The sequence below is a fragment of the Puntigrus tetrazona genome, chromosome 20 (assembly GCF_018831695.1).
Source record: "Puntigrus tetrazona isolate hp1 chromosome 20, ASM1883169v1, whole genome shotgun sequence".
NCBI lineage: Eukaryota > Metazoa > Chordata > Actinopteri > Cypriniformes > Cyprinidae > Puntigrus > Puntigrus tetrazona.
Window position 1 is genome coordinate 10,727,602 of NC_056718.1, and position 22,703 is coordinate 10,750,304.

The window sequence follows — 22,703 nt, forward strand, 5'->3', positions numbered from 1 at the left end:
ATACTGCAGCGCAAAGCACAAATAATTGGAGTCTTGTCCGTGAAACAGCTTTATGATTTTCATGCAGCAAAAAGAGAAGTGTACAAATGAAGATGTGATATTATTTCCATGTGAAAAAGAAGTATGCTTTAGCAAACATAAAAAAAAAACTTAACACTTATTATTATATACTTCTAGCACAAACTAAACAAATTTTGTACAAAATGAATCTAATGTTTTCAGACAAATAACTGTGTTATAAATAAATAACTACAATTTATTATAATTTATATCAAATGCAATTATTTGAACTCAAGAGTAGTTTTTTGACACACTTAGGATTCAAGTACCTTTAAGTATGTTTATATGTACTTTCATCATTCTAGTGCATTATGGTGAAAGTGCTCGGTGAAACAAGCTTTTATAGTAAACAAAAATGTAAACATTTATTTTTTTCCTTTGAATGTTATATAAAGTACAATGTTATATATAATCTAATTGTAATTACATATTTGTAATGATGAAGTTAGAATTAACTAAAATTTTTCAAACATTATACGTGCTTTAAAAAACACCAAAGTTAAATTAAATCAAATATTTTATATGCTGTTGTGTTATTTACATTAAAATAGTGTCTTTAAAGCACAGCAACAAATTATCATAAGTTATAACGTAATTATTTTGATTTAATACTATAATATAGTAATTAGTAACTTTAATTTAGTAATTAGTTTTTTAATTACATTGCACATGATTTTAAATAGCTAACCCACTAACGCCATCTACTGTTACAAAATATAAACTTTTTTTGAATGCGTAAATAATTTAAATTTGTGTTTGATGTTTGGTTGTGGTTTTTAAATAATATAATATAATATTATTTAATAAGACTGTAAAGATTTATACGACAGACACGAATACATTAATTTCTACAATACTTTTTGTACAATACTTTTTTTTAATCAGGCACAAATTGGACGACCTACCTGCTCCTCCATGTGTTCAAGGACCCCTCAAGATGTCCATGCTTGCCGAACGTGAGTTTACGAATTGAAATCTATTTTAGGATAGTTTTAGAAGTTTTAAAACATCAGTTGCCAACTTTTGTACGATTTCATTAGGAAAGTGTATTTTATTAGGTTGAATATGGTATATTAATGTCATTCTCGCATTCCTTCACGTTGTTTAGCATGTTTGTTAGCAGCTAGCCATCGCGACTTAATATGAGGGTGAATCTGTTGTCAAATACTATTCTGTTTAATACTGTATCTCATAGGCGCGCAACCTTTATGACATTTTTTATTATTGTTATACAAAAGCCACATGGAAGTGGATGTTTCATTATTGCTGTGGTTGAATATTTAGAGCTTGTAATATAACTTAACGTGTAGTTTTGTTGTTTCATAAGCTCGTCGTAAGCAGAAGTGGTCCGTGGACCCCAGAAACAGCGCATGGAGCAACGATGAGTCCAAATTTGGACAGAAAATGCTGGAACGCATGGGCTGGTCCAAAGGAAAGGTAACAAGCTTAAAACATTATGCAACAGAATACATCAGATATGCATTTGGTGTAAAAATTGAAGGCGTTCGAATTCAGGAGATAATTTTGGCATGTTTGACAGCTTTCACATTAGCTCGTTGATCACGTGCATGTCTTTTTAATACTTTAAATGGAGCATTGTGCCATTTGTTATATTTTAATAATATTTTAATAAGTTCTGCACATGTATATCTGGCTGGCATAAGTGACGTAGTATTTGTGATAATCGTCTTGAAAGTATTTTAACGTATCTGAATGAATAAATAAATGCATATAAAAATGTTGTGGGTGTTGTCTGGCAAATAAAAACTTTATTGAAATATTTTAATCGGCATTTTTAAATATATAAAATTATGTCCAAATAAACAAATTCAGTCTTTATTAAATTCTTCATTAAATTCTTAATTAAGATTAAAATCGCTTGATATTAGTCTTCCTTTTATTTCTCTAGCGGTGTTTGTTGGATAAAAAAAAATCAGTGAACAGTAATAATAATTAAAATAATTACTCCTTTTCTTGCTTGGAAATGGGGAAAAAAGTTATGGTGTTAATTGTATCATCATATTCATGTGTTTTTGGTGATGTGTTTGTGCGGCAGGGTCTGGGCAGGAGTGAACAGGGGGCTACAGAACACGTCAAGGTTAAAGTCAAGAACAACAACCTGGGTCTGGGCACTGCAGTGAACAATGAGGTGAGGAACCGTTCCCGTTTTCTCGGCTTCGAGTTTCTTTGTTCGTCTACAGTCACAATCCATCGTTCTGTTTTGTGTTTATTAGGATAACTGGATTGCCCACCAGGATGATTTTAATCAGCTCCTTGCTGAGCTTAACAGCTGTCATGGACAGAACACCACTGACCGTAAGCTGAACTTTAAACACGAATTGCAAAGCATCACTACAATTGAGAGCAGGCCAAATAAATCTTGGGGTGTTTATCGTTGCAGCTTTGAAACGTTTGATATCTATAAAGTGTTCACTAGGTGGTGCTGTTGTGATGCTTAAATGACATGAAACGTGCACTGTGGTCATTGTCATGTTGAGATAAATCTTGGTTTTCATTTTTTCTTTAGGTGTGTGTATAGCCTTGCACGTTTTTTTTGTGCTTATGATTTTTTACACTTTAATTTCTTCTGTTCTTGTGTAATTTCAGACCTCACACAGGAACAGGGATTTAGTTTGGAGGAGAAGTCAAAGACATCCAAGAAAAGGGTCCATTACATGAAATTCACTAAGGGTAAGTGAATCAATGTTAAGACGTCTTGCAAATTAGCGATTATATTGCATGACTTTATTTTTAGAAAACTTAAAGAAAACAGTGGTTCTCAACATTTTTAACCCAAAGGTGTCTTCTATGAATAGTATTTATACAATAGGCCGCATGACTTTTTTTCTCACAGTTTGTAACTGATAATACCGTTAAATGTAGACTTCCTAATGTTTGTAGGATTTTAATGGTAGTAGGAATCTTGCTTTTTTCAAAGAAATAAAAAAAAAACGACAAAAAAAACAACAACTGTTTTTGAGTGGGTGAAAAGCCTTGAAGTGTAGTTGTTTAATTTTTTTTAATGCTTGATTTGTCATCTTGAGGCACATGGATGTTTGGTAAGTCCTACAAGTTGGCTCCTACTTACCTCAGCATAAGTTTAATGAAAATAACAAAACACTTTATTGTAATATTATTACTTGTGCACCTATATTCTGCGACTCACCTTTTTACAAAGAAGTCTGGTGGTGCATATTTTTTTCTATTCTTTTTTTTGTCTTTTTAAATAACCTACATGACGTGTTAATTTGAAAAACATTCACAAAGCCAAGTCAGGGTTTTTTTTTGCATTATTTTTTCCTTTATAAATTAAGCCCCCCCCGTCCATCACTTCCTGTGTTCAGTAGCTGAACTTTGTATGCTTTGGCGTACGTAGTAAAAGCTCACGGGTCACCGCTGCAGTAGATCAGCCTGATCAAATTGTGCGGTCAGCTTAACCAGAGACCGTGCCTCCCCTAGTACAGAACATCACTTCATGAAGCTCTGAGTTAACCTGAGTTTGATCTGGCAGTTGAACGATCTCCCTGCATGTTTTGTCACGTACCGTTGACCTCTGCTGAACGGCTCACATCCTTCCCAGCACGGAAAGCACTGCGGCCCGATGTTTGTTGGTGGTCTTTATGAGTGGGAAATTTATTTGCCCTCAGGTTTTGCGTTCTTGATGCTTTGACATTTTTAAAGGTGGTATTTTTAGACGTTGTCTCATTTTCCATGATGGATGTTTATAGAAAATGTCAGGAATGTTGGGGAAAAACTCGTCATCTCTTATCACCTGAGAGGACACCGTAGCATACCGCTGCTAAGCTTGACTTCCTGTTTCCTGTGAGGAGCACGGGCCGGCGCTCTTACTTCTCAAAATGGCCTCAATCAGCACCTGATGAGTCTCACAGATAACACAGCATCCAAAACAATGTTAATGTTGTTGTTGTCGTCGTTGTCTCTGTGTTTTTATAGCCTTTGTTTAAATATAAGAAGGAAGACCTCACTCTCAGTGGATGTGTCTCGTGTCTCAGGAGACAAACTAGATCTTTGGCACACAACCTCATCACGACCCCCTGTGGTAATTGGGCCACCTCACTAACCTCTTGTCCATGACCTCAGCTCAACTCTGATTGGTTATGGCTGCCCTTTGCATCCGTAAGTCACATTTTCTGACTTCCTGGGGTGAAAAAGCATCACTCAGGCTCATTAGTAAAAGACTTCACATTCTAAAACCTTAATCATTTAACAGTAAAAGCCGTTCATACTTTATCGCGATGTGGCTGAAATCCTTTTTGATTATGGTTTATGTCTTGACAAAATAATTCCCGCAAGCAGAATGTGTTCTCGTAATTTGATCCCTAACAGTCTGTTTAAGGTTTATGTTGCCGTGTCTGAAAGTGGAAATAAAATGTCTTTTGAAAGCGTGACACCGGTTGTTACGACTGCTAACGGATTAGTAGTTGGTTGTCATGGCAGTTGGCTCGTTGTCATAGCGTCCGGGTTCCGCCCATCTCCCCTGTGGAGGATCACCTTTTGCTGATATTGGTTGCTCTGTAACCCGTAGAAGGCCTCACCCTTTTGTATGTTTCCTGAGTCCGCCTCACTAAAGCCGTTGCCAGGTTAAGGCCTTTAATTGATTTAACAGATAAACTAGTTATATATCTAATGCCTAAAAGCATGCAACACGTTTTAAAGTAAATGAGAAATGAAAGAAGACCATTAAAATGTTTGAAATATGTTTTAACAATTGAATTATGCATATACACAATACTGTTTAAAGGATTGAGGCTAAGCTTAAGTTGCTTACCATGGCTCCACTTATTAGTGCAAAATAAGGGAAACAAATACATTTTCAAAAATAATGTGAAATCATTATTTCTCTTTCAGTGTAATTTATTCCTTTTGAAATGCTGAGTTTTCAACAGTCATTAGTTTTGTCACGTGAGCATTCAGACATCTTTGCAATATAGTGTTGTTTCTTAAGGAGCATTACTGCATATTTTTATTTTTCTAATAAGTAACGTTGTAAATGTTTTTTAGGATGTTTAAAAAAATGACCTTTCCAAATGAAAAAATACCCTACAGTCCTTTCTTGTTTGTCTTTTTCATATTATTATTATTATTATTATTATATAATTTATATAAAAAAATGTAAGTTATTATAAAGTCATTAAAATATTTTTTTGTCTAAGCAGTGTTGTTTTTTTGCTCTAAATTTTCATTATTTTGATTAGATTTTTTTTTTTAAATGGCAATAAAGTGTGTAGTTTCAGTGTCAAATCTTTTGACCATAAACCGCGCTAAAATTGTAGAAGTGTTGAATATTCTCTTGCTGCTGATTGTCCTTTGTCAGTAAAATCAAGCGGAAGGTATAACAATTTCAGATCTCATTAAGCCGCTCTGGACTGGAGGTAGCCGCGAGGTTGCTTGTTTCAAAGATTGATGGCTTTCAGAACAGGAGAAAGGCACCAGCGTCTCCCGCGCCCATCTCAGACATGAGCAGTGTAAACCAGTAACCCAGATTTAATTGGCTGACCATTTATCAACTGATCCAGTATTTCTTGATGTGAGTTGAACTGCAAGCACTTCATCATCTGACTGGCTGAGTGGGTCAAGCTGTTACACAGATGAACGGAACAATTTTGGACCCCCTTCTTTAATTATTGACCTGATTTCTTTTCAGAAACAAACCAGTGCAAATAATATTTTATCCTTAATATTTCCTGCTCAGCCAGTTAAAAGAACACCCCCTCTTTTTTTTTCTTTTTTTTTTTGTCACCTTCACTTCTTGTTCCAGAAAATCCTTTTTCCTTGTTCATTTAATTGCAACTGAACAGCTTAGAACTTATCCAGGTGTCTTATGAGGCAGTCAATTAGTATTTTTGCTTGTCAGATTAGCAAGTCGATCTGAAAAAGCCTCTGTGATTGCTAATCTGGTTTGGCCAGAGTTGTCTGATTCGTTGCTATCTCGACGGTGACCTTGCTTCCAGCAGGATTTCATAACCTTGTGTGCACCAGTAGACTATACTGTGGTTTTCAAACACTTTTTTTGTGATGTTAAAGGAATAGTTTTGCTATAAAAAATATTCAAACTATATTTTAAATAAGTACAGTTAAATGGAGACTACTACAAGCTCTTAAAATAATAAAAAGTCTGATTCCCAATTATTTTTTTTTAAAGAATTGATTGTTTTCACCCAAATGACCTAAATGATTATAAATAGGATCTAGCATTCAACTTACTGTCTGAGTGACTTATGAATCAGACTCATCCATTTCTGTGATTCAACAGGAATCAGACCGATCCGGTTCTTGAGTTCACATCACTGATTCAATGATTCAGTCACGGTGATTAATAGTTTACTGGATGGAAAGACTTTCAGCACTTAAAGGAGTCATAATGTGTTTTTTTTATGTTCTACGAGGTTACCTTATTATTTTAATAACATTTTGTGGTTTTTGTTTCAATATTTCTTACCCTCTCTCTAATAAGGCCTTATTTTCAAGGGAAGGGTTCTTTAAGGAATCAGCCACTGTCTTCAGCTAGTCAGATCTGTACTGCTTTGTCTTTCTTTGTGAACTCTCCCTGGCACTGTGCCTCATTTACAAAGCAACATGCTCAGAATCCTCTGACAGACTTAAAAATAAACTATCAAATTATTCCTTCCACTGGGATCCTCTTGCCTCTATGCATCAAAGTGAAAGTTTATTCGCTATATTTGTCGTATTGACAGACTCAAGAGCATGAACTTCGTCAAAAGCGATTCTATGTTGTGTGATAGCAGCAGTGGTTGTAATTTATATTTGCTTTTGATGGGAATGTGTCACTGGCCGATAAGCAAGTGAACGCCAATTCACTTTTCGACGATGTCTTGCTCTAGAGGCGGTGTTTATGCAAATGTTTGTGCCGCAGTGACATCACTGTGCACATAAGATCCTAAACAAATAGTTTTTGAAGCTTGATTAAATTACTGCTTTGTTTATAAAGCTATGAAATTTGCAGCATGAGTTATTGGTACAAAGAACACTCATGTTGCCAGAAGATCAAGGCAGATTTGATTTATCATGACCCTTTTAAAATTTAGTCTGATTTAGCAAAAAGCTGTCATTGGACTTTTTAATCCTCTGAAGGTTTCCGAAGCCATTTGTAGTTACACCCAAAACTACCCCTTTGTTAGTTGATAGATCTCTTTTTCCAAAAGTAAAAAGGTCATTTTTGGGCTCCACTTGTTGTCCACTGCGATCAGTGGAAAGCGTGTTCGGCCTGGCCTTTTGTTTAGGCTGCTTACAGGATACCTTGGTTACTTGAAGGCAAGGTCTCCCCTTTGAAAGCCATGCTGAAAAAGACCCTAGAGCAATAAATAAGCGAGTGTTATCAGGAGCTGCTTGGAGGAAGAGGATGCAGCTGTACGAACAGGACTCGCGGCTGAGACGGGCGCCCAGGCACTCCTGGAGCCTTTGAGCTGCTGGAAAACGGGAGGTGTGAGGTGGAGCCGTCCCTGCACCGTTTGTTTTTCCTCAGCCGTTTCATCCCCTGCGACCACGCAACGTGCCCTCTTTTACCTCTAAACCTTTCCTCTCGGCTGGAGTTCAAAACCGTCCAGTGACCCTTATCCATTTAAATCAATAGTTTACACAGTTGAACGCCACTAGAAAAATATCCATTTGTCAACAGGTTGCGACCGGAAACGTTTCCTTTTCATCTCTCCAGATGTTTGTGTGATGCATAATAAACACGGTTCTCTTTTTAAATGAAAGAGGAACTGTCAGTAACGTTTAAATCTGTATTTGGTGGGGCACGTTAGTTTGACACGTTTGGCAGAAGCGTCTGCAGCTTGAATAGAACCCTGCAGGCCTTATTGAAGCAGAACTCAAAATGTTTACACAAATGTCCTATTGTGTGGAATAATGTCAAAGATCTATAAAAAGTCTCCTTGTTTTTAACCTTTTCTCACAGGAAAGGACCTGTCCAGTCGCAGCGAAACAGACCTAGCTTGTATTTTTGGGAAGCGATCGAAACGACAGACAAGAGACCAAGATGAGGTAAGCAGTGAAAGTTGACAACACTTTTTTTTTTTTATTCTCCTCCATTTGCTACAGTAAAATTTCCAGGTTCAAGTAAATGTAATAATGTTGATTTACCAAAAATATCTAGCTACGAAAATTGCAAAAAAATCTAACCTAGTATGAATTTTTTTTTTTTTACAAAAATAATGATAATTCCAAAGGCAATGTGTAAACATTTCAGACAAAAAATTGAGTGAATACTTTTAACAGTTGTTCTTGTTGGCAAAAGTTTGCAATTTTTTTTTTTTAATAGGAATCCACACAGTCCACTGAGTTTTTTTTTTTTTTTTCATGACTGCAAAATAATATTTCCCCTTGCAGATTTTGCAATTTTCACAGATTTACCACACAAACCAACAGTATTAAACCTTCCTAGTTTGAAAGTGACTTCTATGTAATTTCTAAAAATATGAACAAGTTTCTATACATTTTTAGTGTTAATCATAACCAAGACTCAAATTCGCTATTTAAAGGGTTTCACCCAAAAATAAAACTTTAATTAATAAAATGTTAATTACTCGCCCTCATTTTGTTCCAAACCTGTAAGACATTTGTTGATCTTCTGGACACACATCGAGTTATTATTTTATTTTTTTTATGAAATTTGAAAGCTTTCTGAACCTGCATAGGCCCTTTTATAAAAACTGAAACATGAACACGGGTCTTATGGCTTTGAAACACAAGGGTTCCTTTTTGACTGAACAGACTCTTGCACTCAAATGTTTAAGATCCGAATGAGCCTTTTTGTCTGTGTTGAGCTGAAATTTAAAGCACTACATTAATCAGGAGTATAATGTTGAGATATAGCAAATCTATTGCAGAAGATTGCATGTCACCTTACGGTCCAGCCCACCTGTAAGCACCGCTGACCTCTGCTTTCACGTGACCCGCTCGCAGCAAGTTTCAGGCTGATAATGAGCCGTGTCATAGCGTGCGGTCTGACTCCACACACGAGTCACTGTAGGCAGGGATCCCGATTAAATCCCCTTAACGGATTTGCACCCTCTCTCTCCTCTTTCACCCCTGGTCCTGTCAGCCACCTCTGTGGTCAAATCAGGTAGTGTACTTCTGATGATGTGCTAGTGGGCACGATCAAACCATTTCCCCATCATCTCCCAGGTACAGGAGGCTGTGATAAAAGTAAAAAACAGAATTACTGATGATCCCTTCAAACCCTAGAAACTTGGTTTGGAGAAGTTGGTTTGAAGGGATTATTTAGTGGAGTTTTTGGCTTACACGGCTAGTTTGGATTCAGTTTGATGGTGGGCGGCTCTGCCAGCCCATGTTGCGTCTGTATTTCCTTTGTAATTCTACCTTGAATTCGGCATTGTAATTTATTTCTAAATCTATTATTTTGTGAGCAGACCCATCTTTTGCTTAGTTTTTTTTGTTTGTTGAAATGTAAATGCAATACTGCAGTTTTGGGGTTTTGTTTTTAGCGAGATTTGAATTTCCATAAGGAAACACCAGCGCTTGCGAGGCAGCAGAAGAATAGTTTTAGGTAAGCTTAGGTTTTAAGCTTTGGCTCGTAAATGAAATGCCGCATCAGAGCTGCTTTGCTGTTGTCATGACACTCGGCGTGTGCCTCGTTTTTTGGCTGCTGTGCAAAGATGGTGTTGTTATGTTGTTTCTCATACAGCAGGAAAATGGCTGCTTATTTTGGTGTTTTCCTAAATCGAGTGCATGAATACGTCTTTAATTTGCTAAATAAATATAAAAAAAAAATAGATGTTATGCAAAATAGATATTAAAGGAAGTTCAAATCAATTAATTCTTCAGTTTATAAAACGGGTAATTGCCCACATTGATGTTTGTTTGGTTTTTAGTGATCTAGTTGCTAAGTGCCATTGTATATGGAGTTACTCAACGATGAGCTGAGCATTTGTTGCAACATCCTTATGGGATTTATAAACTAATAGATGAAATACTGAACTAATCATATCTGCATTTTAGTTCCTTCAGTAATATATTGTTTATAGGAAAAAATCTTAAGCAAAAAGAATCCTCAAACATAAAATGTCAATGCATTGATAATAAAAAATGTTTCTCGAGCACCAAATCGGCATAATGGTATGATTTCTGAAAGACTGTGACACTGAAGACTCGAGAATTGATGCTGAAAATTCACCTGAGCGATACTGGAATATTTCTAAAATATTTTATTTGTTATTGTTAGTTGTTTCAAGTTTTATTGCCTTAGTGAGCAGCATAGACCTCTTTCAAAAGCGTAATGTTTTTCAAATGTAATAAAGTATAAACTTTTTTTACAAGTTATTGAACTGAATTTATATTTGGGATATTATGGCTAATTTAAGCGTTGCTTATTGTCCACCCTATTTTCTAGACATCCACATCAGCCTTTTAAAACCTATATTAATTAACACTGTATATATGTTTCAACAGTTGCAGTATGTGTATGTGCATATCAAGTTTGCCCAGTTACATTTTTTCCTTAACATTGACGGTGCTTTGTGACATGGCAGTTCCAAGTACCTTTAATGTTTAGTCTCCTCTTTACCGAGAAAGCAACACAATAGCAGCGGCTCATGCTTCGCTTGAATTTGGAAGTGCCGGCAGTATGCTATATTTTTATTTTTTTTTTCCCCTTCAGCTAATCGTTTTGTTGCAGTTTGTTATTGTCTTGCTCTGGAGGGACTTCATTGACCGGATTGAAAACCAATCTGAACAGGCTCACAATGGTATCCCAGGAGGCCGTGTGGCGAAGGGCTGGTGGCGAGCCCTTAAACGAGGGGCAGTTAGGCCTGCATAGGAAGCCAATGAGGGGGCGTTGTTTGTGTGCATTGTGTGCTTGTGCGGCGATATGGCCAGTGGAAGATTTTCGCCTCGGAGCATGCTGTAGATGCATCCTGGGTTCACCACGGGGCAATGTGAAGAGCTGATGCTTTAGTCTCAGCGAGGAGGGCGATTATATACTTGTTCCTTAGAGGTTTTTGTAACAGTCTTGTGTCATCAATGTCACTTTGGGGTTTTTAATGCATCGCACAGTTAGTGTTCATGCAAAGTGGCGTTCTCGCTGCTTGCTGTGTCTTGGCCGCCCTCACTCCCACCTCTTGCACCAGGGGTTTTCCTCCTTTCCCTCAGAGCTTCCTGCCAGTCCCTTATCTCTTGTCACAGTGTTCTCTGACACACACATGCATGCAGATGGGAGGCCGTTCCAAGTCTCCGCTGATCTCATTACCTTGATTTAAGAAGCTGTTATGGAGAGCTGTTTACCTTTTACTACCGTGGTAGTATTTTTTATTTATTTTTTTTAATTCAAGTTGCAAATTGATTTTTGTTTGCTGTGGACCTGATTTGAATTAATAAGCATTTCTTAATTTGTTTCATAACTCCTGATGATGGAAAAGTCACATCTCTGAGGAAGTTCAACAAAAGTGGAAAGTGACTAAATTGCTTCTCCATCTTTGTCTCAAAATACATTTTCCGCCTTTTTACTTGCATAAACAATAAATAAAATACTGTGATGGACAATAGATGAACACGGTGGTTGTCAACCAGTTTGATTTAAGGCCCTCTACTCACAAAGACCAGACATTTCTGGTGCATCTGTTATAATAAAGCTGCTTATTATTATTATTATTATTATTATTATTATTAATTTACAAGTAGGAATAGGAAAATAATGAAATAAGAATTTTAAATTATTTCAATATAAATTCTAGTTCCATTGTTCTTTATGCTTACTGGTCGCAATTAATTGCATCCAAAATAAGTTTTTGTTTTCATAACGGGTAGACACATACACACATATATAATTTGACAATATTTAAATATTTGAAACAGAAGATTACTTTGTGATTAATGACAATTATTCGTTTGACAGGACTACGCTTTTTTTTTTTTTTTTTTCTTCTCTCAATTTCACAGCAGAAAAATATTGTAGAACTTCACTTATCTGGGAAAAATTATATATATATATATATATATATATATATATATATATATATATATATATATATATATATATATATATATATATATATATATATATATAATTATTTTTTTATTTTTTTTTTTTCCTTCTTCACTTTTTCATTCCATTAAAATTCCCTCATGTCCAGTTTTTTTTTTTTTTTTTTTTTTTTTGGAAGACTGTTGGAATCCTAGTTCATAAATAAAAATGACAGTTGAGAAAACAAATTAAGATTATAATACACCTATATACACCTTAATTTTCAAAAAAGCATATTTTCAAACTTATATTCTCATATTTAGAGTAGTTGTAGCCCATTCCTGCAGCAGGAAGTTTGCTGAGGCCCTCTAGTGGGCCCCGGCCCTCTGGTTGAGAACCACTGCTAACCAGCATGTTTGAGAGACTGCATTGACCGCTGTCTGGAGGCCGTGCTGCCATTCATCACTGCCTTCTGCTCTGAGCGATGTGGGAAAATCTCAAAGGCAGGGAGAGTGATGCTTAAGACCTGCGCTTTTGGCATTATAGGTTTTTTTTTGTTTTTTTTGTGCTTTTCTCACAACTGTCTGCTTTACTCGATCGCAATATTAATAATTTTTTTTTTCGTATTTTTAGCTTTCAGTATTTATTCCTGATGTGTCTCTTATTATTGTGTTCCCTCCCCATCTCTTTCTGTCTCGTTGGCTCGTTCTCTTCTCGGGGGCCTTAGTTAGGCTGTAGGCTAGTGTGTACGGAGTCATGAGGAGTGGGTGTGATTTATCTCCCTCGGCCCCTCTGTAGCCCCCTCCACTTCGGCAGGCCCAAAGGAAAGAGCCGAGTTTGCTTGAACGTGGCTCGGTTTGCGAGGCCCCAGCATTAGCTGAAATAAACCCTCCTGCTGCTGGTGAAAAATGTCTTGTGATTGGCTAATTAATCAGTCAAAAGGGGAGCGTCGCGGCCTGTGACTTGAGGGACCCGAGCAGGCGACCGCTGAGGGCCCGCTGATAAATGGACTCCCTCCTGCTTCATACATCAGTGAAACTTAGTCATTTTTTACCACTGCTCTTTGCGTCAATGGTGGATCGCTAAGGCCTACACTTATATATTTCGCGTGAAACTCCATCTGTGTGTGTGGAATGCATTTCAGACGATCGTCTGATTTAGTCTGTGCTTTAAATTGCTCAAAAAATATTGTCTATTCAGCATAATCTTCACATCAAAGTTTTAGTTTCGATTTGTGTTGTCCCAGATTTTTAAAGCTGCAAACAGTAGAGTTTGAAAACCGCATTGATAAATTTGATATTTGTTTTTATTATAATATAGGCAAGTTTTGTATAATTTTGTATGCATATATATTTTGCTTATGCATATTTTGTACCTTTTGCAATTTATTTTGGCTAAAAGACATCCATTGCTACCTGTTGCTGGAATTCTCTTGCGTAAACAATATATATTACAACATACACAACTATTCAAGTATGGAGTCAGTAAGATAAAAATATATCAATGTATAAATAAATATAAAGATGAAGAAGAAGAGAATTTTTTTTTTTTTTTGTCTAAAGACACCGTAATGACATTTGAGGTTTATGCAACATCCAAATGTATTATAGCAAAAGCAATCAGCTGTTAGTAACATTTTAATAATAAGAAAAACATTTTTATTGTTTTTACCGTATTTTTAATTCCATGCATAAGACTTGCAATATCTTTGTATTGTACTTAAATATTTTAATTATAGAAATTATTTAACTTTTTTTTTTTTTTTTGGCAGAAATTGAATTACTAATAGTAATATTATTTCAAATGTAAACATTTTGTAAGGAACTTTTTCAGCAGAGAAAAAGTATTGAGAAACACTTCAATAAATATGTACTTACAGTTTATATACACGCGTATGTGTGTATACCAAAATTTTAGGATGATTATTACAAATTGGGTTTTCTTTTATTGTACTGAGACGGTTTGTGTCTGGGGTTGTCTCCATGGTTCCAGTCAGGCGGTCAGGCAGCTCCTCTCACTGTGATTTCAGGGGTTGGCGTGACCCCCTGTGGCCTCTCCCACTCCCACGCCAGCTCCAGCACAAAGCCTCAGACCGGAGGGTGGTACCTGTAGCTGTTCTGAATCAGCCCACGCCCGTCCTCATGAAGGATCGGTGGTCAGTTGACTCGCCCGTTCCCCTGATGCCCTGCCGCCTCACCAAATGAGGAGAAGGGGCTGCACCATTTGGCAGATGAAGCGGTGAAGGGGCGAGAGGCAGCGATGTCATTGGCCGCATGGGAGTCGGCTGGTGGGCGGAGCTGAATACTGAAATGCTGCTGAGGATGCAAAAGTTGAGCTCCAGATATGCCAGCAGGCTGATGTGGAGCTTAATCCACATTATACACATTACACACATTTAGGGAGGAATGTCTCTTATTTTATTGATTTAGATTTTTTTTATTATTAGTTTTTTAATTATCAAAATAAGGTTTTATATACTTATTACCATTACTACAAAAAATGTATTCTAATTCTATTTTAATTTTCTAATATAATTTTTTTTTTGACTAATTATAAAGCTGAATTTTCAGCATCATTACCCCAGTCTTCAAAGTCACATGATCCCTCCGTCTTATCACGAATGTAGAAAAATGCCTAATATAAAGGAAACTGGCTTTTTATTTTCTTTTTTTAATAGTATTCTTTGCATGCGAGGTTAATATGAACAGCACTTACTTAAAATTAAAGTTTTTTTTTGTCACTTTTGACCAGTTTAATGCATAATGTTGGACCCTGGCTTAGTGTTTAACATTGAGTTTTGGTGCTTTTGTGTTTGGTGCCAGTTCAAATCGGGCTTGCAACATCTTTAGGTTAAATTTTTCTATCTTTTTCATTGCCTGTACTTTTTTTTTTTTTTTTTTTTTTTTTTTTTTTTTTTTTTTTTTTTTTTTTACCCACATAACTGTATTATTATGTCTAGAGGACTAGTGCTCATTTAGGAGCAGACAGCAGTGCTCACGGGCACGTTGTAACCATGTGCTCCGGCATGTTTAACTTCTCAACTAATGCAGTAACCGACGCCTGTGCGCCAGTGTTCAAAGGCATGTTTGTTTTCGAGCGGGAGAGCCCTAATATGTTCTCAGATAACATCTAATTGCCTCAAACAAAAGCGCGGCCTCCCTTACGCTGTTGACAGGGCTACAGAATAATGAAGAAACGGACCAAAATGACTGCTTGCTACATACCCTCCGGCAACTGGCTTTACGCCCATGCCAACCCACTGACACGTACAAATTAGTGTGAAAATAAAAACGGCATTAACTAAAAAGGGTAACTGAAATGGCCAACTTCTGCAGTCATTGTTGGCCCAGACAGGGCTGCCCTGGCATGATGATTACAGTAGGAACAGAGGAAGCTAACCGCCTGACGCTCCTGAGAGCCACCACCGCTGCTGTTTTCGTGGGCCTCGGCTTGCATTTAATCACCGCCAGTTTAATCTAATAAATCACCGCAGGGCAGAGAATAAATGGTGTGTCCTCCATCTTGGGGCTGACACATCAGCTCCTTGGAGGGCACGGAAAGGCAAGCACTTTACAATGTAAAGCAAGCAGAGTTTAGTGATGATGCCCTATGCAGCGCATTGTCGCCATTTGTTACTCATGATAAGTAATGAAGTCTGGGGTTGGTGGAGAGGTCTGCATCACGCCGGCTTACTGTTTGCATTAGGTGTAGGTCTTTGTTATTCAAATACCTCTTCATCACTTGCACCTTCATTTGACCTGTTTTTATTCATTCTTTTTTGCATTTACTTTCATCGTTTTAATTATTAATATCGATCATCAAATAATTTAATTATTGCCTTAATAACGACAACAACCAGCAGTACTACTACTAATAATATCAATAACCACAACAGTAATAATACAAACATGCACTAAAGATTTGTTTTGGGATTGCATGTTAAATTAGGAAAAAAAAAAGTTTTAATTTTTTCAAATAGTGCAGTTTATATTAGTATTCTTATGCCAATTTTACAAACAATTTCATTGCTATTATTTGTTTTAAATTAGTTTCGTCTTCTTCATAATAATAATTAGTACAAATAATAATAGTAATGGTGGTGGTAGTAGTAATACTACCACTATTACTACTACAGTACAATTTAAATAGTACAACTTAAATTGTTATTGTTTTTTTGGTTTTTTTTACCATCTTTATTATTATTATTACTTCTAAATTGAAATGTTTTACAATTTTAACATACACAATGCCTACAAAATGTATTTTGGTGTATGTTATTATAATTATTAATAATATTCAAGGTTGTGCTTGTTTTCCATATCTGTATAACTTTTGATCCGCCGATATGAAGCTGTTTTTTGCAAGGTTCGAATGCATGCATTTTTGTTTGATTGCATGTGTTTTGTCTGAAGTTTTGAGTTCATGATTTACATATTGCGCTAAAGACCATTTTGTTTAACGTACATTTAAAGAACCTGAGAAACATGAATCAAAGCTTGTAATTGGACTGTTTGCTTTGTTCTACTTCGTTAAATTACATTCACGTAATGTATTATATCATGATACATGTTAAAGTGCTCATTAAGGCATGCAAAGCACTGTATTGCGTGGGTGCCACCTGTTTTGCTGTCCACCCACGTGAATGGTATGAAGGATGGTGCGGCGGGTCCTTTCTCCTCATCAGGGAGGGACAGCTGGGTAATCTGGGTCCCGATCCATAAGCCCAGGCCACCGCCAAATTTATAATAGTGGCAGGACAATGAGAACACACTCGCACAATCAGCCAACTTCCCAATATCGTCTCAATATTATCCATCGGCCTGTGAGCGTAATGGGCCGGGATCTATTTTGTTTAGAATATAGTTTAACCTAGAACCCTCAAAGGAGTAAATTATCTTCAAATACCTCCAGCTTTGAAAATTGGAGGATAAGAAGAGAAAAACACTGAGTTGATGTCTTAAAGAAATTTTTTTTTTTAAGATTGAGTGATCATTTAACTCCAGCTTTTACCGTGTCCTTATCTGAAGTTGATGCACCACCAAGATCTAAATGGATCCCGACTAAGTAAAATAACCAAAAAAACTAAACAAAAAACAATCAGCTAAGTTTAAAATCTTCTAAAAAAGAAATTTTGAACTTACCTGTACCTTGCTTGTTCTGCATGCCCAATTCTTTTTTTTTTTTACTGCGTCTATACATTTATTTTTGACGGTTTAACACCCTCAGCTGGGATTATTGTAAAAGTATTGCGAAATATCGGTTCTTGAAATAATCATGACTTTATATATAGCACAGTGTTATTGTACCATATTGCAGTCTTTAATCCCTGGACACTAGAAGTTCTCATTGCTGACGCAGCATTTGCAGTGCTAAACTAGCGTAGTCAGAGCGCCGTGTCTCTATGCGGGAAGGAATATTACTTTTGTGTTATAAATTAGGGACTCTCTGACATAGCACAGAGTGGGACAAATTAGTTGCAGTTTTCAGCAGCAAATTCAAGAGTGTTGTCACGATTTGGGTTTTTTTTTTTTTGGTTCATGAACACATTTCGACAACTACTACTTCTCCCCCCCCACCGTCCCTGGCTGCTTTGGACTGTCTGCTGCAATGTGTTGGCGTCAGCTGCGATGTCTTGTTCTTCGGTTTCCTCAACGCTGCCTTTTGAATGTCCCGACACCCCCCTCCAAGTCCAGCCCCGCTGCCGCGCCGCCCCCACCCCTCCAGCCGCCCATGCCTGGGGAGAGCGGAGCAGGAAAGAGCCCATAGCTCCTGCTGCAAGGGCCTTATCTGAGCACTGCACACAGTTCAGGGAACGCATCCTCTTCCTGGGGCCTCCCATCTGCCAGGAGCAGAGAAAGAACGAGGGGAATGTGGAGGTAGAAGAAGCCAGAGAGCGTCTGAGAACATTCGGGGGCCGTTTTTGTTGTGTTTACACCCTCATTAGGACGTCCAAGCACAGTCATGAAACCTGGACTTGCGTTATCTCCGTGTCAGCCTTCCTGCTCGCTTGTTTGTTTGTGTGCGTGTGCACGTATGTGCTTGCATGTGTGTGGTATAACCCAATCTGTGCTCAGCACTGTTGAGGGAATGCTACCAGCAGCACTTCTCTCGGCACATTAGAGAGATAAGCCTAATGGAGGTCCCCAGGCGGTGAGACGTTGCACCACACACACACACACACTTAGACACACACACTATCACCACCTCTCCGATGAAGAGGATTTCCCCACTCGCTCCATCTCTCTTCCTCTTCTCCTCGTTCTTTCTCTCCGGAGAGTAATTTCACAGTGTGCTCCAAAATGCCCCCCAGTCGTTTCTCTAAGTCCCTGCTACACGCTGTCAGCTGCATCTCCTCCGAAGACCTCTTTCGGTCCCCCTCCAAACCCGAAATATAGATTTTCTTTTATTTGGAGGGAAAAGTGAGACTTCTGTTTTAATGAGCCTACATCTGCAGTTCTCCACTATCCCTCTGGGCGACGTACAACTTATTAGGGACCTGTGGCAGCAACTTGTAGTAACCATGACCATCTAGAACGGTACTTCCTGGTCTACCACCAACTTTCGTGTGCTTGTCTTGAAATGGGAGTTTTAGATTAAAATATCCACTGGTCCTGGATTGGGAACCGCTGATCTAGAACATTGGATTTCAGAGATCATGTTCCTGCCATTTACTCGCGTCATTCCATTTAATTTTTCTGCTGAACACAAAAAGTGTTTTAAAGAATGTTTGTGACCAAATCATTTCGGGTGCCATTGACTTTCCTAAGTGTTTTTTGTCTCAATACTGTCATAATCAATAGGACGTGAAACCACTTAGTTTCACAAAAGGAAAGTGTTAGAACAACATGATAGTGTAGTGATCCTCAAGATCCATTTTCCTGCAGAGTTTAGCTTTAACCCTAATCGAACACACCTGAGCATGCTAATCAGTGTCTTCAGGATCATTAGAAAATCACAGGTAGGTGAGTGTTATCAGGGTTGGAGCTAAACTCTGCAGTGCATTGGACCTCCAGGGTAAGATTTGAGGAACGCTGTGATAGAGGAAATAATGATTGTTTTTTGTTGTTTTTTATTACATTTGTGACTATGGTCCAAAAAAAGACAATGCGGGTATAGCTGACCTAGTAACCTATACATATAAGAAGTGGGCAGTGACTTTTGCTGCGGTGCCCAGGGACCAATTGGGTAAAGGTGGGAAAAAAAGCGCTGTACATTCACTCCCCACACCTGCAGCTCCTGACACTATCGGTACTGTCTATTATAATATACAGTGTACCACAATATGACAATAGTGCTAATACTACTACTAATAATATTGTTTGTATGTGTTTAGTATATATTTATTTTTATATATTTATGCTCTTCAGTATTGCAAGCAGTCAAATGTAGTTTGTTGTTTCTTGGCTTACAAAAGCTTTGCGATCTGTATTGTTGTTGTTTTTTTTTTTTTTTTTTAAATTCCAGTCCCTCCATACATCTTTTGAAAAATGCCGTTTTCACTGGCGTCTCTGGCGTAATGTAGAGCACCGGCATGGTTTAACGCCGGCTACAGAGCGGGTATTCTTCACTGCAAATCATTATGCATTGAGGAGGCCATTAGCAAAATGAAGACGAATGGGAGAGAGAGTCACTGTGATGAAGTATTGGAGGACGACAGTTTAATCTAAAGTGTTCCTCTGTGGTCTTTCAACATAGTCAGTGTCGTGCTATGCTTTGGCCTGTTATGATTAAGCTGTATGTTATGCTAGAAAGTTTGTTCTTTCTCTTAAAGCTTATAATCACTGTCTTAGTTTGGCCAACTCAAGTGCTGACTCTCACTCATCAGGCAAGTTTTTCAGGAATCAGTTGTTTAATCCAGTCATTTATACAGTGACTTGTAGAGGACGCCCCCTTTTGAAACCGTTTCCTCTTTATATATACATGGTGATGGGGAATATTATACAACACGGCGTAAAGATATATTAGGACATTAACAGAATCAGATTCTTGACAGATTGAGAACAATAAATGTTTTCTCTTCAGACTTTTTTATTATTTAAACTAAGGGTGTTTTGTAAATGTCTTTTAGCAGATAGTTCAGATGAAGTTCAGTGACGTCAGTAGATACTTGGGACAAGTCTGAGCTTGACTGGAAGCTGATTGACAGCAGTTTAAGTATTTAATGACACGCATACATAAAGGTGTGTGCATAAAGGTACTTTAAATGAATTGAGGGGTTGTCCTGCTCATAACAGACCGGGTTCAGTTTCACTGCTGGATGGGATTATATTACCAGTTTGTTTCACTTTCATGTTACGTTTTTGTCTAGTCTTGAACATTAATAATAATATGAAAAAAAAAAAAAAAAAAAAAAAAAAAAAATATATATATATATATATATATATATATATATATATATATATATATATATATATATATATATATATATATATATAAATATACAATAATGTAATTATATACTAATATTGTGTTATAAAGTTTTTTTTTTTTTATATTATATGGTGCTGTTACACTGATGTGTTTATGATGTGTTAAATACATGTATTATACAATAATAGTAATACCAATAATATTGGCAGTAATTAACTTGTTGTAGTATTATTATTATTATTATTATTATTATTATTCTAAATGAATGATCAGCATTATTGTATTGTACATTTTTAGACTTTATTATATATTTAACCCTTTATTATTATTTACTTTATTATTATTATTATTATTATTATTAATAATAATAATAATATTATTATTATTATTTCATTGTAGATTTGGTAGCTGTTATACTGTACAGTTTTGAATTTTACTTATTTATTTTGTATCTTAGTATATAAATAAAAAATATATACTGCAATAACAATTTCTTTTAGATTGTTTTATTAATGTAATGTGTTATTAATGTAAACCTGTCCATCTTTATCATCATCCTAATCATTATCTAATAAACCAATAAATTAATTTATTTTTAATTTTATAGCACACTGTATTTTTTCATTTTTATTTTTTGCATTTGTTATGGTTATTGTTATACTGTATACCATTTGTTTTATTATATTTTAGTAAATTACTAATATTAGGTTGTATAATTAAGCTGTCCATCCTCATCATCAAATAATTTTGTTGAATTTTTCATGTCATAACTTTGTATTGCTTCTTTCATTTAGGGAAGCAGTGGGACTGATTCTCAGGAAGATGGAGAAGACACAGTTACTGAACCCAGTCCAGAGCCACAGTCAATCACAGTGAACAGCACACTGACCATGCAAGAGTACTTCTCCCAGCGGATGGCCCAGATCAAGAAGACTCAGGCAGCACGAAACCTAACCGTATCTTCTTCTGAGGTCAGCAGCAATACACCACCTCCACTGCCTACATCTGCCTCCATGGAGGAGTCCCCGAACACCAGCGATATGGAACAGTCCAAAAAGAAGAAGAAAAAGAAAAAGAACCGGGAGACTGATAGAGATGAGGTAGAGGAAGATCCACTGATCACGGTAAGAGGAGAGATTGGTGAAGAGCCAAATCACTCACAGAAAAAGAAGAAAAAAAACAAGAGTAAACGAGAGGAGCGGGCTGAGGATGGGACTGAAGTGTGCAGCACCCCTACAGTAACGGAGGGTGCCACTGAAGAAGACGCTCCTACCACAGGAAAGAGGAAGAAGGACAATAAAAAAGCTCTAGATATTCATTCAGATGAGCCTGAAACTATAGAAAATGAGAATATGGGCTCTACAGTTTCAGATAAAAAGAAAAAGAAGAAAAGGAGAGAAGAGGAAGAAGTGACTGATGAATCGGTGTCCAAAAAGAACAAGAAAAAGAAAAAATAGTTTTTTTACAATTGACTGCTCTTGACCTTGACGTTTTGATACCAATGTGATTTTTATTAGTGAAAACACCAAAATGAATGCCAGCCAAACCTATGAATTTAAAGCTATAATTGGCTTGTATCTCCATTTTTAAACTGGAGAAAAAAAGGAAAATAAAAATCATCTAATCTGTATGTGTGGTTGATGTTTTTCTTTGTATAGGACTGATGGTAATTCTAATCCAAATTCCAATTTGTCAAAGCAATAGTCCACCAACTATGAACATTAGCTACAGATATTAAACATTACATCAATTGTTCATAATCCATAATAAAGCGTCCTCCATTAAAACAAAGTTCACCCCATGTTGTCCTCTCATATTTTCTCCTGATTTGACTTTCTCATTGGAGAAGTTAATAGAGGGCACCGTGTATTTTGGCAAGAAATACAGTGTTCTGAATTATGCAGGTTGAAATTTTGGTCATATTAAAATAAAATTTGACCAATCCCAAACCAATTCAAATGACTACTATTGATTTTGTATTTAATCATATATATATATATATATATATATATATATATATATATATGAGTGATAAAATTGTCCAGGAAGGCTGAAAGTCAAACACTCCTTATATTCAGGTGTTTCGAATTATGAATGTTTTCTTTTTCCAGATAAAATGAGCCAAGAAAGAGATTGAACTCAGACTAAAGGTTAAAAACGATTAAAGGCCCATGAGAAGGATGCAATACTAATGCAATAAAAGAATGAGCAAATTTAAGGAATGACCATTGAGTCAGCAGCGTCAGAAAAAAACGTGGAGAAGGAAACGATTTTTAAAAAAACATCCTAAGGATGGATTTGTTACAAACAC

At 36.6% G+C, this 22,703-nt stretch overlaps 1 protein-coding gene across 1 annotated transcript; it reads left to right on the forward strand.

The window, feature by feature from the left end:
- The first annotated feature begins 960 nt into the window (after positions 1-960).
- On the forward strand, positions 961-22,022 carry pinx1 (PIN2 (TERF1) interacting telomerase inhibitor 1). The gene is made up of 7 exons (XM_043220498.1): positions 961-1,016; positions 1,388-1,497; positions 2,117-2,209; positions 2,295-2,376; positions 2,668-2,751; positions 8,000-8,085; positions 21,187-22,022. Exons 1-7 carry the CDS (start codon positions 998-1,000, stop codon positions 21,847-21,849), a joined length of 1,137 nt encoding a protein of 378 aa, XP_043076433.1. The 5' UTR covers positions 961-997; the 3' UTR covers positions 21,850-22,022.
- Positions 22,023-22,703: the final 681 nt, after the last annotated feature.

What these genes read in the sequence shown, in the direction of transcription:
- pinx1 (XM_043220498.1), top strand. An exon ending in GCACTGCAGTGAACAATGAG is followed by an intron (nt 2,210 to 2,294) that starts GTGAGGAACCGT and finishes TGTGTTTATTAG; the next exon opens with GATAACTGGATTGCCCACCA. An exon ending in TGGACAGAACACCACTGACC is followed by an intron (nt 2,377 to 2,667) that starts GTAAGCTGAACT and finishes GTGTAATTTCAG; the next exon opens with ACCTCACACAGGAACAGGGA.